The 18011-nt window shown below is 42.6% G+C and overlaps 1 protein-coding gene and 1 pseudogene across 10 annotated transcripts in view; one reads left to right on the top strand and one right to left on the bottom strand.

Moving 5' to 3' along the window:
- CACNA1D (calcium voltage-gated channel subunit alpha1 D) overlaps window positions 1-18011 on the bottom strand; it is a 355364-nt gene that overhangs the window by 159779 nt on the left and 177574 nt on the right. For all 10 annotated transcript variants that reach the window (XM_066352103.1, XM_066352111.1, XM_066352110.1 and 7 more), the window contains exons 4-6: window positions 17863-18002; window positions 5754-5896; window positions 527-679 (exon numbers count right to left, since the gene is read on the bottom strand). In XM_066352103.1, coding sequence (XP_066208200.1) covers window positions 527-679; window positions 5754-5896; window positions 17863-18002 — 436 coding nt within the window. The remainder of the gene's footprint in view (window positions 1-526; window positions 680-5753; window positions 5897-17862; window positions 18003-18011) is intronic.
- Window positions 11252-12745, top strand: LOC136382335 (high mobility group protein B3 pseudogene; annotated as a pseudogene).

Genomic DNA, 18011 nt, shown 5'->3' with positions numbered 1-18011 from the left:
CAAGAAGGCATCACCACCCAGGAAAGGAACATGGGGACACCTAAGCCTGAGGAAGCAGAGTACCCTTGCTAGAGCCTGGAACACCCTACCTCGCGTCTCTGCTGGCTCAGAATCCCACTTGCCCATCAAGGTCCACTTCCCACAGCCTCCTCCGTGGACTCTGCCACTTCCCACATGCAGAGTCCACAGCTCTCCCCTCTGTGTCACCCACAGCACCTTCCTCAAGGCTCCATAGATCAATGCTTTTGATTTGCCTCATGTTCTAGTTTTGGGGGTCCCCTTATCTTGTTTGCCACAACACATTACATGGGAAATCAGGACATAAAAGGAGATTAAATTCTTGTTTCTCATTTATTCTGAACATAATCCACACCAAAAACTGGCTCAGTAAATTTACTGGTACATTTGGGGCTTTTTTTTTCTCTCACTCTCATTTTGTTTCAGATTTTCCCAAAACCACAAAAGTTGTTTGGGAGAAAATCTAATTTTTTTAAAAGCTGGGTTAGCTACTATTTTCATTACTCACCTGAGTCAGCAAAAAAACATGTTTTGTGCATTTTCCCAATAAAAAGTTCCAATCCTATAATAGCATAGATTATGATTACAAATAATACCAAAAGGGCTATATGAAGGAGGGGAACCATGGCTTTTATAATGGAGTTCAGGACAACTTGTAAACCTAGGAGAGAGAGAAATAAGTTTGTGAGCCAGGAAGAAACTTCAGTGATGCACATATATAATTCCTAATGGTGCCTGCTTTGCATATGACACACAGTAATAAAACTCAAAGAGATACTTCAAAGCTTTTACTTAGTGTGAAACCTGGATGTGAGATAAATTAAAAAGAAAACTTAAAGATCATTTAATCCAACTCCCTCACTTGACAGATGGCATAACTAAGGCCTAGAGAGAGAACTGTCCAATATCAAAGTCAGTCATTCGTTTATGCAATTGTTCATCCATTCAACAAAATTTCTTGAATATCTACCACATGGCAAGCATACGTTAGTACTTTGGAAGATATGAGGATGTATTACATAAAGTGCCTTCTCTCAGAGAGGTTGTGTTCTAGAAGGAGATGTAATAATTAAACATAAATTAAAGGTAGCACATAGATGCTGTATGAATAACATCAGTTACAACTAACAATAGCTGAAAGTATTGCTTCTGAGTTGGGAGAAGAAAGAGGACTGGGCAGCAGCCCCCTCTTGGCAGAGACTGGGGCTGAGGAAGGCAGCGTCCCACAGGAGGGCAGGAGAGAGGCTATGCCAGGCAGAGGGGAGAAAGCACCGAAAGCACAGAAATGAGCTCATGCCACGTGGGCTGGAGGGCAGGGAGTCTTGGCTGGTGGGCACACAGTGGGGACGAAGATCAGGAAAGAAAAGCAGATTGCAGCTAGGTAGCTCCAGGTCTGTGAATCTCAGTTACGGGGCCAGACATTAGTCCATTTGCAAAAGGCATCCCTTCTTTAGAAAGACAAATGGGGCAGCCTGACCAGTGGTGGCACAGTGAACAAAGCATTGAACCAGAACACTGAGGTCACCGATTCAAAACCCCCAGGTTGTATCTAATGCCATACCACCCTGAAAGCTCCTGATCTGGTCTGATCTCAGAAGCAAAGCCCCCAAAATACTGGCTCTGAACACGGGCTTGTCAGCGCAGGGTCACTGGCTTGAGCAGGGGATCATCCACACGATCTGAAAGCTCACCAGCTTGAGCTCAAAAGGTCACTGGCATGATAAGCCCAAGGCTAGAGCAAGGGGACACTGGTTTGGCCCCAGTCAAGAACATATGAGAAGCAATCAACGTACAACTAATGTGAAGGCAACTACAAGTTGATGCTTCTCACCCTCTCTTTCCCTTCCTGTCTCTTTCTTTCGAAAAAAAGGAAGGGAGGGGAGGGGAAGGGAGGGGAGGGGAAGGGAGGGGAGGGGAGGGGAGGGAAGTGAAGGGAAGGGAAGGGAAGGGAAGGGAAGGGAAGGGAAGGGAAGGGAAGGGAAGGGAAGGGAAGGGAAGGGAAGGGAAGGGAAAGGAAGGGAAAGACAGACAGACAAACAGATCACCATCAGACAAGACCAGTGGAGACCAGAACTTAACAACTGAGTTTGAGGGAGAAGGCATCTGTAGAGACGGTCATAGAGCAAATCCTAATGCCTGAACAAAAATAGCATGTCAAAAGGAGGCTCTCCTGGAATGAGGGAGGTAAGAGAGAGGCAGAGGAAGGAGAGGGCGAGAGCAACTTTAGAACCAGTGAAATTGATCATTGTGGCCTTGATTGATGAGGAATGATGAGGAAGGGACACACAACCTGGGAGCTACCACAGAGTAAAACTCAGAGCCATGGTACAGGAAGAGAAAGGGAGATAATGGAAATAGGGTGGTGGGCAGAGCGACACTCAAGATTCACTTTGGGTGAGAGGAGGCAGAAGACTAAGAGACAGTGATGGGCAGGAAACCAGAACCCACAGTAGAACCTGGCTCCCCTCTTTAGTGTCCTGCATTCTTACCACCACCTGTGACCAGAGCCTCGACTCTACATAGTTCACTCTTCTCTCATTTCTTCATTCTTTCCCCTCCCCACCCCTCCCTTCCTCCTGTCTCACGCTCATTCAAACTGCCCTTTTCTAGTATCTTCTCACTCACCCAATACATACCCAAAGAATGAATGAATATAAGCTGAGATGCTAGACTTAAATAAGTTAGAAATCAGAACATACTGAGCAGAGAGAAGAATACTTAGCAATGATTAAAGAGAAGAAAAGACAGGGAAGAGGTAGGGGCTGGATGAACAGGGAAGACTGGTAAGAGGATTTTAGAGTCAGAAACAGCCCATCTCTCCAAGATCTTCATTAGGACCAAAATCCCAGGTACTGCTTTTGAATACTGAAATGCTCAAATGGTTTCTTTTGAGGAAAAATGATCAATAAGGTTATTGCTAATGCTTCATCTTTTAGAAAAAACAAAAAGAGGGGAAAAACATCTGCTTTCATCAAATTGTAGAGGTTTTTTAATTTTTTAGACATGGGTGGGCCATCCAAAACCACTATTCAACAGTTAGCTCTTCTAAACTCAATGGCAGTGAGCCACATGCTTCATGAATATGTTTATATCTAAGCTTCTACTGCGTCAGACTGGCCAAACTTGTGAGATAATGAACTTGTTTCTTAATGTGAACTGTACACTTTCACGACATTAGGCTCCTCTATTATTGAGGTGTACAGCTTTCACGGGGCCCTGTCTCAGAGGCAGAGGGAGGGAGTGGCAAGTACACTGGGCCAGGAACTAGGAGACCATGGGTCTGGCCACTCGCAAGCTATGGGAACCTGCACAAGTCACTAGCCCTTAACAGGCCTCAGCTTCCTCGTCTCCAAGGTGATGCTGTTGGACAGGATGTTCTCTAGGGTTCTTTCCCACCTTGATGCTCTAGGATTCCAATAAACACTTAACAGTTAACTGCGTGTGAGTGGTTAAGACCTCTGCAAATGAACTACTCTCTTTGAAACATGCATTTTTACGTTCCTCTGAATGAATATATAATATATTTGCACACACATACAAAATCCTACCTTATAGGATAGTCTCAATTCTCTTCAGAAATTACTAGACAATTCCTAGATAAGTCTAAATAGTCCAACTTTCCCAGGCATTTTTAACTATTTCAGGTCTTGAGAAGAAATCACTGAACCTCAGCTGCCAACTGGCATGGGAGACAGCATGCCCCAGAGCCCCCGACCCTGTCCCCAGAGTCCACTGGGGTCTGCCGAGAGGCTCAAGTGTTCCCTCCCAGAGCTGAAAAGTCCTCACAGGAGGCCCCCGACCCTGTCCCCACAGTCCACTGGGGTCTGCTGAGAGGCTCGAGCGTTCCCTCCCACAGCAGTTAGAGTACGGCTGAAAAGTCCTCACAGGAGGCCCCCGACCCTGTCCCCACAGTCCACTGGGGTCTGCTGAGAGGCTCGAGCGTTCCCTCCCACAGCAGTTAGAGTACCGGCTGAAAAGTCCCCACAGGAGGCCCCCGACCCTGTCCCCACAGTCCACTGGGGTCTGCTGAGAGGCTCGAGCGTTCCCTCCCACAGCAGTTAGAGTACGGGCTGAAAAGTCCCCACAGGGGGCTCAGGTCCTGCTTCTCTCCACTAACCCTTGGAAGAATGTGACACAGATCTTGGTCAAGTTTGAGAGAGACATTTTTAGGGGAAGGGGAAGAAATGCAGTTTTAAAAGTGGTTCTCAAGAGGACCCAGGAGCACTGGACAGTCATCTTGTGACAACCTCATGAGGAGAGGAAGCCAAACCAAAGCCATGTTACCCGAGTGCTCAGCACCGGGCCTCACCCACAGGGCGCAGCACCTGCATGGCTGCAGCCACGCACAGCGCAGGCCAGCTGTCCTGTCCTTTGCTCTTTGGGGGGAAAACACGTTGTCGTGGTTCTTTTGAAATTAGATTAAGCTGTAACAACTAAATCTGAAAGAACATGTTTGCTCACTGAGCTTCTCATATAACCATGTTACACCCTAACAGAGCCAGCCATTTCCAAGGTATTTCTATTTTTCTCAATTGCTTCCAGACAGTTCTGTGGTTTTGACTTGCGCTGATCTTTTTCAATGAAAATAAATTAACCATCTGGAAAAACAAGTACACACAAAATACCACTTCCTACATTTTAAAATGTTAAATTTGGAAATCATTTTATCTTCCAAAGAATTTCTGGTGCCTTTTGGCACCAACAGGTTCAATAAAACCTCACAAAGAACTTCTGGAGGCACAAAACCATGCCTGTGCTCTTCTGACGGCTGTCAGAGTTGTGAAAAATAGGCACGCCCTGCAGTCCCAAATCCTTCCCCTGCTGCAAGCAGGCAGCCCCCTCACAAACACCGTCCTTGGGAAGATGCTAGGACACCTGCCCTCTGAAGTCCCTAATAGGGGTGTCCTATCAGGGACAGAGCCCAGTGAAGAATACCCCACGCTCCTTACAGAAGCAGCAGTCTGCAGCTCCTAGCCAGGGCACAGACAGGACATCTGTTCCCACTCAGGTGGCACTCATCCCAGCCAGTCTGCAGCAAGCAGCACACCAGGGCCTAGCACAGACAGGTATCGTAGCCAAGCGGGTAATAACATCTCTCACCCCGAGGGTCCCCTCTGTGCTCCAGGTCTTGGTCGGGGCTCTCCCTGCACTATCATACCACGGCAGTCCTCCAACCACCGTCAAGCCTGGACTCTTATGCCCCACGCACAGGGGAGGACACAAAAGCATTCTCCTCTTCCCCCAGAGTGGGACAGGCACAGTTCCTAATAGTGGAGAGCTGAGTTTTCAGAAGTCCAGCTCCCTGCTGCTCTTCACTTTTGAAAAAAAGGCAGTGAGTTGAGCTCTCCAACACCTTTATCTAGAGAAGACCCCACTTTCAGAGGGCAGGCCTGGGAGTGTGTCATCAGAGCAGGAAAAGCAAGCTGAAATCAGGAACCTGCACTCAAGGCTTCAGGCCACCACTTACTTTGTCATTCTAAGAGCGGATTGTCTCTTTTACAAAATCAGAGAGGCACATCACCACATCATCGCCAGCCCCTCTTGCGGCTGTCGCGAGAATTAAACTGAGAACACAAGCGAGAGCGGACTGCACACTGTGAAGACCTCCTAGGTTGTCTGCAGGGTCCGGCTGGGGCACAGCAACTCACCTTGTAACACTCTGTTCATAATCCTGAGACCCACCCAGAAGGAAAAAGTCAACAAAATCCTGGCTTTAGGAAACAAAATGTGCTTACTGGGCACTCCTGATACTAGTCGAAGTGGTCGTAACACTCGAAAGGCGCGAAGGGCTTTGACATCAAAGCCTCCTGATTTGCCACTAGAGTGGTTACCGCCTTCTGTTTCTTTGGTTAATTGTTCCAAAATTACACTAAACAATCTGAAAGAAGGAGAGAGAACGAAACGTTAGAGTCTGTCACCTAGGGAAGCAAAACAGGCTAACCAGTTATTTTTGAACATGGGCTAATTCTGTATGCCTGCTGCTTAAATAAAGGAAAAGCAAGGTCAAGGCAAGAACCGGGCTGTAAATCCTGAACATGACCCCTACGTCTAACACCATTTGGGTCAGGGATTGAGCTCCTGTCTGAACATCCTCAAGCAAGTCAACCCCCATGGAAGAGGGGGCTCACTGGGAGACCGATAACGACAGATGGAATTGCCCCAACAGAAATAATGACAACAATAATCCTAACGGCTGCCATTTATGAGTACTCACCACATGCTAATCACTTTACATACATTATCTCATTAATCTTCATAAAATGTTACACAGTAGGAATTATTATTAACACCATCCTACGTACAAGGAAACAAACTTCAAGAGACCAAGTAATTTGCCCAAGTTCACAAAATTATGTAGTGGCAGAACTAATATGTAAATCCAGGTATGTTGTCCCACTAAGATGTAGGCTCCCGAAGGACAGGGAATTTTAGTCTGTTTTGTTCATTAGTTAGTTCATTTAGTCTCTTCCAGCCTAGTGCTTAGAACATTTCCTGATATGGAAGAGGTACTCACAAAAAAAGGGAAAAAAACTCATGGACATGGCAACAGTATGAGGCTTGCCAGGGTGGGGGGGTGGAAGGTGGAGGAGGGTATAGGGGGATAAATAGTGATGAAGACTTGACTGGGTGTGGGAGGAGGGGAGGTGAACACACAATGCAATGGACAGAGATGTGTTATAGAATTGGGCACCTGAAACCTGTATAACTATGTTAACCAATGTCACCCCAATAAATTCAATTCAAATTAGAAGTAAAGAGGTGCTCACGATATTTGACGAATAATTTAATGCACGATACTGACTTTGAAGTCCCAAATCTTAATCAATCGGTTATATACCACCTCCACCCTCAAAGAGATGTCTGCAGAATGACGTAAATCACAGATGCCAATGCCAAAAGCAGTAACCTAAGGTATTAATACCATCATTTTATCTTTTGAAATGTTAATAACATTGTATCTGGCAGCGACGACAAATATTTTCCTACTCTCAGAAGGTTTTTCGGATAAAGCTATTTTCAGGCAATCTGCTCATTTGACAGTTACTTGTGCTCTTTCAAATAAACATTTATTCTTTGGAACTGCGGCTTGTTTTTCAGAATAAATATAAATTTGTCCATTTCAAATGGAACCAACTGTGGCCAATCAGATTGTGGGAATGATTGGCCCAGCAACAAAGAAAAGGTTTCTAAAGTTTAATTAGCAGCCAAAGCAGAAACTCTGCCCCCACTCACATGCCTCTGGATGGCCAAGACACTAAGTCCATAAAACACAGGGTGGTCTGATTTGCAGTCCTGATCAGGCACAGTCATGTCATTCTGGGACATTTATAGACCAGTCATTTGTTTTAATAGCCCTACAGCAATTAGCAATGAACCCAGTACGGTGGGCAGAAAGGAAATAAGTCAGGTTTCTACCTTTTCAAAGCTTCAGATGACAGGTTTCTCTCATCAGCAGTTTTTTAATCGCTGTAAACCCCTGCAGCAAGGCTACAGTTAAAAGTCTCCCTCCAAAATAAGCACATAGCTTCAGGAAAACAAAGAAGGGAGAAAAAAGAAGGCCTCCAACTTTTCTAATATGTGGCAGCCATAGGAATTTTCATCCCAAAGGGTTAGAAAAGTAATTTATGCAGGTGGTGATTTAGGATTGCTTTCAAGGACCGGTGTTTTGCAATGTATGCTTTATGGTGCTTTCTCCCCTGTTCTTCAGCAATGTCCTTGAAAACAGGTGAACAATGTCTCTCTCCCATTACAGAGAAGCCTGAGTCAGAGAAGGAAGCTGGCTGTTGTTTCCAGATAGCTAGGAGTGGAAGGGGTCAGGGCTGGCTTCCCTTCCTATCAGTCAGGGGGCATTCAAGCTTCAGTTTCCTCTGTGAAATGAAAAGCCTGGATTAAATGATCCAGAGCCCTACCTTCTCCCCACCCTAATATTCTGTGATTCTACTCCACCACCCCCAACCAAAAATAAAAGTACCATGTGCCTAAAGAGATAAGGACACGAGGAGAAAGTATTTGATCCTAACCTATTATTAAAAGTTTACCCCAAGAGAAAAAAATAAGCAAGGAACTACCTAACCTGACTCAAGTCAGAAGCACCAGAATGAGCTTAGGAACCTGATTGCTTGAAATATCTATTTATTGAAAAATTAGAGGTAGGGGATAAGAGTTGGCTCCGATTAAACTTTCCTAGACAGGGAATAATAATACCAGCTCTGGTAGACCCATTGAGTCCTCCTGTGGTCACTATTAACAGTTAACATTTTAGACATATCAATTACTACTTTCTTACTGTCTCTGTTATTAGGAATCTTGACAAAAGCAGGTCATGGCTGACTTGGAACAGAAAATCCATTAGATTGAGACAGGGTCTGCAGTTGGAAACTTTGGGAGTAGGAATTTGATTCAAATAAAGACATTATTTAATTTTTCACTCTTTTTAACTTTTCTTCCACTCTCTGACTACAGGTTAGTGCATCTTTTAGAAGAATAATCTGATGTTCTAAAGTCTTTCATATTTAATGAGAAAAAAAAAGACCAATGAGTTTAGTTCTACTTTAGTTTCCTTGATAGTATTTTTACTTTTTCAATAATGTTATTGCTGCCAATTTATAATAAACACATCCATTTAGAGCATACAGTGACATGTTTTGACAAAAGTATAAGTCCAAGTAACCAACACCACAATCGAGATACCCAGTGTCTGCGACCGTTCTCCCTCCCTCCCTCCCTCCCTCTCTCTCTCTCTCTCTCTCTCTCTCTCTCTCTCTCTCTCTCTCTCTCTCTCGGCGCGCTGTAGGCTTCCTTCCACCGTGCACACACAACCTTAGCTAGCCACCCACTGGCTGATTATCACTTGGGGTTTTTCCCTCTTTTCTTGAATCTTACATAAACCAAATCACAAAGCTTGTTCTCCTTTTTGTTTATCTTCTTTTGCTCACCATGTTTTTGAGAGTCATCCAAGTTGTTACATTAATCAGCAGTTCATTTCTTTTTATTGTTGAGTGATATTCCATTGTAGGAATATAGCACAACAAGTTATCCATTCTCTTGTTGAAAGAGATTTGGGCTGTTTCCACCTTTTCTCTATGGCAAAATAAAGTCTCTTTGTGAACATGTGTTTTCCCTTATCTTGGATGATTACCTAGTAGTAATATTGGCAATATGGTCATATGGTTAGTGTATAATTAATATTGTAAGAAACTGGCAAACTTTTCCAAAATGATTGCACCATTTTCCATTTCTACAGGCAGTGTATGAGAGTTCCAGTTGCTCCATAACTTGGTTAATATGAAGTATTATCTATCTTCTCACATTTAGTAATACTAGTGATGGTATGCCAATGTAACTGCTGTCCCTGTGGCTTTAATTTGCATTTCTTTAATCACTAAAAATGAACATCTTTTCAGATGCTCGGTGACTATTTACATACCTTCTTTTGTAAAGCTCTGTTCAAATCTTTTACCTACTTATGTACTGGGTTGTCTTCTTGAGTTAAGAGTTCTTTATATAGTCTAAATACAAATCCTTAGTCATATATATGTACTGTGATTTATTTTCCCAATCAGTGCATTACTTTCTCATTTTTTTTTTTCATTTTTCCGAAGCTGGAAACGGGGAGGCAGTCAGACAGACTCCCCCATGCTCCCGACCAGGATCTACCCGGCATGCCCACCAGGGGGCGATGCTCTGCCCCTCTGGGGCATCGCTCTGTTGCATCCAGAGCCATTCTAGCGCCTGAGGCAGAGGCCATAGAGCCATCCTCAGCGTCCAGGCCATCTTTGCTCCAATGGAGCCTCGGCTGCTGGAGGGGAAGAGAGAGACAGAGAGGAAGGAGAGGGGGAGGGGTGGAGAAGCAGATGGGCGCCTCTCCTGTGTGCCCTGGCGGGGAATTGAACCTGGGACTCCTGCACGCCAGGCTGACGCTCTACCACTGAGCCAACCAGCCAGGGCCATTTCTCATTTTTTTTAACACTGTCTTTTGAAGAAAAGTTTTAAATTTTGATAAGGTCCAAAATTTAATTATTCTTTTTTTTTTTTTTTTTTTTTTTTTTCATTTTTTCTGAAGCTGGAAACAGGGAGAGACAGTCAGACAGACTCCCGCATGCGCCCGACCGGGATCCACCCGGCACGCCCACCAGGGGCAACGCTCTGCCCACCAGGGGGCGATGCTCTGCCCATCCTGGGTGTCGCCATGTTGCGACCAGAGCCACTCTAGCGCCTGGGGCAGAGGCCACAGAGCCATCCCCAGCGCCCGGGCCATCTTTGCTCCAATGGAGCCTTGGCTGCGGGAGGGGGAGAGACAGACAGAGAGGAAAGCACGGCGGAGGGGTGGAGAAGCAAATGGGCGCTTCTCCTGTGTGCCCTGGCCGGGAATCGAACCCGGGTCTAATTATTCTTTTATGGCTAGTGCTTTTTGTGTCCTAGCAGTCTCTGCCTACCCCAATGTCATAAAGATTTTATCCTAAAAATGTTATAGTTTTGTCTTTCACATATAGATCTAGGAACTATTAACATAGTATCTGCATACAGTATGAGGTAAAAATAGTTGTTTTTTTTTAATATGGGTAAATAGTTGTTCTGGTGCCATTTATTGAAAAGTTTCCTCAACCTACTGAATTATCAAGAAACCTTTGTCTAAAATCACTTTAATAGGTCTGTTTCTATACTCCTGTTCCAGGCCCTGGCCGGTTGGCTCAGCGGTAGAGCGTCGGCCTGGCGTGCGGGGGACCCGGGTTCGATTCCTGGCCAGGGAACATAGGAGAAGCGCCCATTTGCTTCTCCACCCCCCCTCCTTCCTCTCTGTCTCTCTCTTCCCCTCCCACAGCCAAGGCTCCATTGGAGCAAAGATGGCCCGGGCGCTGGGGATGGCTCCTTGGCCTCTGCCCCAAGCGCTAGAGTGGCTCTGGTCTCGGCAGAGCGACACCCCGGAGGGGCAGAGCATCGCCCCCTGGTGGGCGTGCCGGGTGGATCCCGGTCGGGCGCATGCGGGAGTCTGTCTGACTGTCTCTTCCCATTTCCAGCTTCAGAAAAATACAAAAAAAAAAAAAAAAAAGGGTATACTCCTGTTCCATTGATCTTTATGTCTACTCATTATGCCAGTATCATACTGTCTTGACTACTTCTGTAGTTTTATAGTAAGCCTTAAAACCAGGTTCTAGCTTTGTTCTTAAATATGTCTTTGGCTAGTCTAGAGCCTCTCTAATTTCCACTTAAAATTCTAAATATGGGTGCCCTGCGCTGCCCAGACTGGCAAACAATACAGTCAGGATGGCTAAAGGTGATCCCAAGAAGCCAAAGGGCAAGATGTCTGCTTATGCCTTCTTTGTGCAGATGTGCAGAGAGGAACATAAGAAGAAAAACCCAGAGGTTCCTGTCAATTTTGCAGAATTTTCTAAGAAGTGCTCCGAGAGGTGGAAGACAATGTCAGGGAAAGAGAAATCTAAATTTGATGAGATGGCAAAGGCAGATAAAGTACGCTATGATCGGGAAATGAAGGATTATGGACCAGCTAAGGGAGGCAAGAAGAAGAAGGACCCTAATGCTCCCAAAAGGCCACCGTCTGGATTCTTCCTGTTCTGTTCAGAGTTCCGCCCCAAGATCAAATCCACAAACCCTGGCATCTCTATTGGAGATGTGGCAAAGAAGCTGGGCGAGATGTGGAATAACTTAAGTGACAATGAAAAGCAGCCTTACAACAATAAGGCTGCAAAGCTGAAGGAGAAGTATGAGAAGGATGTTGCCGACTATAAATCTAAAGGAAAATTTGATGGGGCAAAGGGTCCTGCTAAAGTTGCCCGGAAAAAGGTGGAAGAGGAAGATGAAGACGAGGAGGAAGAGGAGGAGGAGGAGGAGGAAGAGGAGGAGGAGGAAGAGGAAGATGAATAAAAAAACTTTATATCTGTCTCCTTGTGAATACCTTAGAGTAGGGGAGCGCTGTAATTGACAACAGCTCTTAAGAGGTGTCTGTTGCCCTCATTAGGATTAATCACACAATTGGATCATGATCATATATGTAGTCTTTCAAAGTGCTCTAGAAATTGTCAGTGGTTTACATGAAGTGGCCATGGGTGTCTGGAGCACCCTGAAACTGTATCAAAGTTGTACATATTTCCAAACATTTTTAAAATGAAAAGGCTCTCGTGTTCTCCTCACTCTGTGCACTTTGCTGTTGGTGTGACAAGGCATTTAAAAATGTTTTTGCCATTTTCTTTAATCAGTAAGGTAGTATCTATATGGTTATTGTCTAGAAATCCTGGGTTATCAACTGTACATAGCTATAGTTTGTAAAAAAGAACAAAACAACCAAGACAAGCTTTTGATGCTCTTTGCTTGGCGTTGAGAATGTGGGGAAGATGCCTTTTGGAGGGGCTGTAGCTCAGGGCGTTCAATGTGAGGCTGGACCTGTGGACACTGCAGTGGGCATCCATTTAGCTTCAGGTTGTCTTGTTTTTGTATATAGTGACATAGCATTTTGCCATTCTTAGCTGTGGAAGGGGGGTCAGCTGGCATGAGAAGTGTTTGGATTTTAGTTAAGTGCTGTAGTTTTTACCTGTTTGTTATAAAACAAACTAGAACTCTTTGTTGTCAGCAAAAAGCCACTGCATTGATGAAAGTTCAGGAACCTTCTGTACTAAACACAATTTGCAACATTTTGTTATTTTTTTGTATGTTTAGAATGCTGAAATGTTTTTGAAGTTAAATAAACGGCATTACATTTAAAAAAAAAAAATTCTAAATACGTTTGTCAATTTCTACAACAGTCTTGCCGGGATTTAGATTAGGATTAAATCTACAGATTAATTTGAGAAGAACTGATATCCTAACAACATTGAGTCTTTTAATCCATGACACAGTACATCATTCTATCTTTACTTCTTCTCAGAAGGGTTTAGTCATTTTCAGTGCGCTATCCTTAAATATTTCATGTTTTTAATAGTATAGTAAATAGTAGTCTTTATATTTTCATTTTCCAGTTGTTCATGACTATTACATAGAAGTTCTCAGGCTTTTTCTTTTTTTCATTTATTAAGTGAGAGGTGGAGAGGCAGAGAGACAGACTCCCACAGGCGCCCCGATCAGGACTCACCCAGCAAACCCCTTACCAGGTGATGTTTTGCCCATCTGGGGCCACTGCTCCATTGCTCCACTACCAAGGTATTTTTAGCACCTGAGGCAAGGCCATGGAGCCATCCTCAGCACCTGAGGCCAACTTGCTCAAACCATTCAAGTCATGGCTGTGGGTGGTAGGTGGGGTAGAAGAGGGAAATGGAGAAAGATAAGGGGGAGGGGGAGAGAACCAACTGAGCCACTGGCTATAAGAGGGGAAGAGGGAGAGAAGGGGAAAGGAAGCAGACAGTTGCTTCTCCTATGTACCCTGTCTGAGAATTGAACCCAGGACTTCCACATGCCAGGCCAATGCTCTACTGCTGAGCCAACTGGCCAGGGCCAAGGCTTTTTCATACTGGCCTTTTACCCATTGCTAAATTTATTTAGAAAACATAACTTTGATTTTCATCTTTTTAAATTCACCAAGATCTGATTTAAGTCCCTGAATATGTCTCTCTTGGTTGATAGTCCATGTGCATGTGAAAAGAATGTATATTCTGCTCTTGTTGGTGGAGTGTTCTAAAATGTCAATTAAGTCAAGCTGGCTAATGGTACAATCCAAATCTTTCTTCCTTAGTGATTTTCTGTCTACATGTTCTATTAACACTCCTCTAGAGTATTAAAATCTACAACTACAATTGTAGATTTGTCTCTTCCTCCCTCCATTATTTTTGGCTTTGTGTATTTTGAAGCTCTGTTGTTTTATATTAGATTATTACATCTTTATGAAATGACTTTTATCATTATGAAATGTCTCTCTGCATCCTTGATAATATTCATTATTCTGAAGACTACTTAGATATTAATATAGCCACTCAAACTTTTATTAGTTTTTGCATACTATGTATTCTTCTGTCCTTTTACTTTCAAATTGTTTGTTTCTTTATATTTAAAGTAGTTTTATAGACACGGCAGAGTACACGTTCTTTTACATTTAAAACCTGATAAACTCTGGATTCTAACAAGGGTTTATAAAGCTGGGTTAAATCTATCATCTTGCTATTTCTTTTCTATTGCTCTGTCCATTGTTCCTTTTTTTTTCCTGCCTTTTTTGGATAGAGCTATTTTTTTTAATCCATTTAATTTCCTCCAATATAGGCCTGTTAGCTATACGTCTTTATTTTTCCAGTGGCTCCTCTAAAGCAAATGTCAGCAAAAAACCTCTCTAAAGTGCCAGGGAGTAACCACTGTGGGATTTGCAGGCCACACAGTCTCTGTCACAACTACTCAGCTTTGCCATCCTAACACCAAATAGCAATAGATATGAGTGAGTGTGACCGTCTTCCAATAAAATTTTATCTACTAAAGCAAACAGCAAAATACCTTGTCAATGTGAAAAAAAAAAAAAAGGCAGTAAACCAGATTTGGTCTATGGGCTGAAGTTGGGTGGCCCATGCTCCAGGGTTTACAATATACATATTCAATTTATCACAATCTACCTTCAAGTAATATTTTGTCAACTCCACCTACCACACAAGCACTTTGCAATCGTGTTTGGCTCTTTTTCCTTGTTCTTGTCCTTTGTATTATTGTTCTCATGTATTTTACTTTTATAGAAGGTATGAACCCCACAATACATTGTTACTATTTTTCCTTTAAATGATCAATTAAGTTAAAAAAAGATTTTAAATGGAAACAATGTTTTCATTTTCAAGATTGCCCTTCCTGGCACTCTTCATTCCTGTTGTGTAGATCCATATTTCTGTCTGGTGTCATTTTCCTTCAATGTGAAAAAGTCCCTTTAACATTTACTAAGATGCAGGTCTACTGGTGATGAATTCTTAGCTTTGGTTTGTCTAAAAAAGTTGTTGTTTTTACTTGAATTTTGAAAGATATCTTGACAGAATAAGAAGTGTAAGTTCCCTAGCACTTTAATGATGTTTCTTTAGTGTCTTCTGGCTTGCATAGTTGATGACAAAAAATCTGTTATCTTTTTTCCTCTGACTGCTTTTAAGATTTTTATCTTTAGTTGTTAGCAATTCAATTATAATTACAATTTGCCTCGATGTAGCTTTCTTTATGCTTATTTTGCTTGGGCTTTGTTGAGCTTCTTGAATACTATTTGAATTAGTATTTTTTATCATATTTAGAAAATTTGGAGTCATTTCTTCAAATATTTTTTGCTGCCTTCCCTCTGTCTCCTTTCTTCTGGGATCCCAAATATATGTATGCTAGAGCACTTGACATTGCCTCACTGGGAACCAAGGTGGTGGTCATTGTTTTATCCATCAGTTACTCTTCGTGTTATTGCAATGTCTTCAAGTTGCTTGATTCTTTTCTTCTATTGTGTCTCACCTACTGTTAAGCCAATCCAGAGGATTTTCATTGCAATTATTTGTCGGCTCTTGAAGTCCCATTTGTTGTTGTTTTATTATACTGTTTCATCTTGCATCATTGTTGTCATGCATTCTTTTAAATTCATAAACATATTTATAATAGCTCTTTTTAAAGTTTTATAAAATAATTCTCTACTAATTTCATCATTTCTGTCATTTCTAGGTCTGCTTCTATTGATGGAATTTCCTCCTGGTTATGGGTCAAATTTCTTCATTTATCTAATGATAGCTGGCTGGATGCTGGAACATTGTTAAGTGTCTGGATTTTGTTGTCTTCCTTTAAAGAGTGTGGAGTTTTGCTCTGTTAGGCAGTTAAGTTACTTGCATATCAGTTCTCCTTTTCAAGCTTCTTTCCAAACATTATTAGCAAGGGTTTCTGGTAGTCCTTACCCTAGTGCAGAGGTTGGCAATTTTATTTTTTAAAGAGTCAAATAGCAAATATAGGGTGGGACAAAAGTCAGTTTACAGTTGTTTGTATAGAAAATAATACAATAATTGCCCTGGCTGGATAGCTCAGTTGGTTAGAAAATAATACAATAATTAATAAATAATAATACAAGAATAAACTGTGTTTCACACACTCAGAACTATAAACCTATTTTGGCCCCACCCTTTATTTCAGGTTTAAACTACTCACTCTGTAAACAAGTTTATGACCGTATTACAATAAAGCTTTATTTTCAAAAATTGGTGACAGACTGGATTTGGCCTATTGGCCATAGTTTGCCAGTCCCTGCCCCAGAGCTAGTTTATCCCCAATACTAAAGACCCTCCGGAGTCTCTACTGACATTCCAGGGTGTTCAGTGACATCTTTCTACTCAGTGTGGTGTTCCCTAATAGTGTTCTTTGTAATTGTAGCTTAGTCTTCAGCCAAAACTCAAGAGGACCCCAAGGCATATTTATAGAGCTCTTTCTCTGAATAGCTTCCTCCCCTTCCACACTGTGCCTCTCAAGTTTCAACCACTTCAGCCTCCCTGGACTCTTGTTTCTATCTCAGCTTAATGAGGCCACTACACTGTGCTTGGATCCCTCTCTGTGCTTTACTACAGCTTGAAAAATGTCTCCAGGCAAAAATCCAAGGTGACTGAAGGGCAGGGACAAAAGAAACGGAGCTTAAGCATCTCCATCCTCTAGCTGACCAGAAAGTTCAAGGTCAGGAGAGGCACAGAAAGATTATTCCAGAATCAGGAGAGCTGCAAGGTTCCTGCTAGCCACTCCTGTTAGAGTTCACCAAATACAGGAAGGGATAGCACATACCTGTTTGTTTGGCTGCACTATCTTTGCTGTGATACCTTACATGCCAATGTACTATACTATGGTGATTTTTGTGAAAGCTAACCTTTTCCCGCAAAAGTCTAATTATCCAATTGGGCCACCATTTTGGGTCCCATTTTAACTTCCTAGGTATGAAATTACAGGCTAAAAATTTATCCCACTCTCTCAATATCCAGCTAGATTAGTCTCCCATAAAGAGCCAAAGGATTTATGATAAGAGAATAATCCAAAAGAAAAATGACCTTGCTCAACTATAAAAGGTGTTAGAACAAGTCACAGAGGTGAAAGCAGCCCATTTAACAACTTCTTACAATAGGACCAAATGTCATTTTAGGAGCAACCCATTTTATAGCTAGGTAACTGAGACTCAGGAATGGAATACATTTTATTTTCCTATTGGGTATTTGGTCCAAAAGCCCAGCATTTCTCTAACACGGATTCATCTTTCTCTTCCTGGTGACACTTCCAGGTGCAGAAGGACCAGAGTAATAGGCCACTGTTTTCCATTTTAACATTCTCCTGAACTAAAACTGCTGTTGTCTTCTTCCTGTGTCAGGAATTCAGGGTGATACCTGCTTCTCTGCATTTTCTGGCTTATTTCATTCCATGCCAGATAGCTGATATTATTCAGACACTTGTTTTGTTATTTAAAATGGGATAGTAGCATGCCAACATTTTTTCCCATAAGGCAGAAGAATTAATAGCTTCGCTCAAGGGATGTTAAATAGTAGAGTACCTCACTGCTATAAGAATTTATTACTTCTTTACTGTTTTTTTTTTTAACTTAACGGGTGCTAAATATAAAAGCTCTACACGTTGGACTCAAATAAAAAGCAGGGTTGGCCTATTTGTGGAAACCAGAGGCCTTGTAAGATGAACTGTCTAATATTAGGAACTTAGACTTCCTTCCACAATCGTTACTAACAGTGGGAGTAAAAACCGTGAGAGAATTTCAGATCAGTTCTGCCCAGAGACTGACAGCAACACTGTCATCCTTCAGAGAACCGACAGGCTCTGGCTGCAATCGCTGGCACAGAGAAGTGGCCGGATTTCCTCAAGAGACAGTTTCTGTTACCTCCCACCCCCCACTTTCCAAACAAACATTTCCCCAAAATTAAAGGGACTTACCCTACTATTACTATAACAAAATCCAGTAAATTCCATCCATTCCTAACATAAGCATTAGGATGCAGCAATAATCCATACGCAATAATCTTCAAAAATGTCTCGACTGTAAAAATAATCAGGAAGGCATATTCTACTTTTTCCTGTGAAGA

Source organism: Saccopteryx leptura, chromosome 10, assembly GCF_036850995.1.
Source record: "Saccopteryx leptura isolate mSacLep1 chromosome 10, mSacLep1_pri_phased_curated, whole genome shotgun sequence".
NCBI lineage: Eukaryota > Metazoa > Chordata > Mammalia > Chiroptera > Emballonuridae > Saccopteryx > Saccopteryx leptura.
This window is presented reverse-complemented; position numbering and strand designations above follow the sequence as displayed.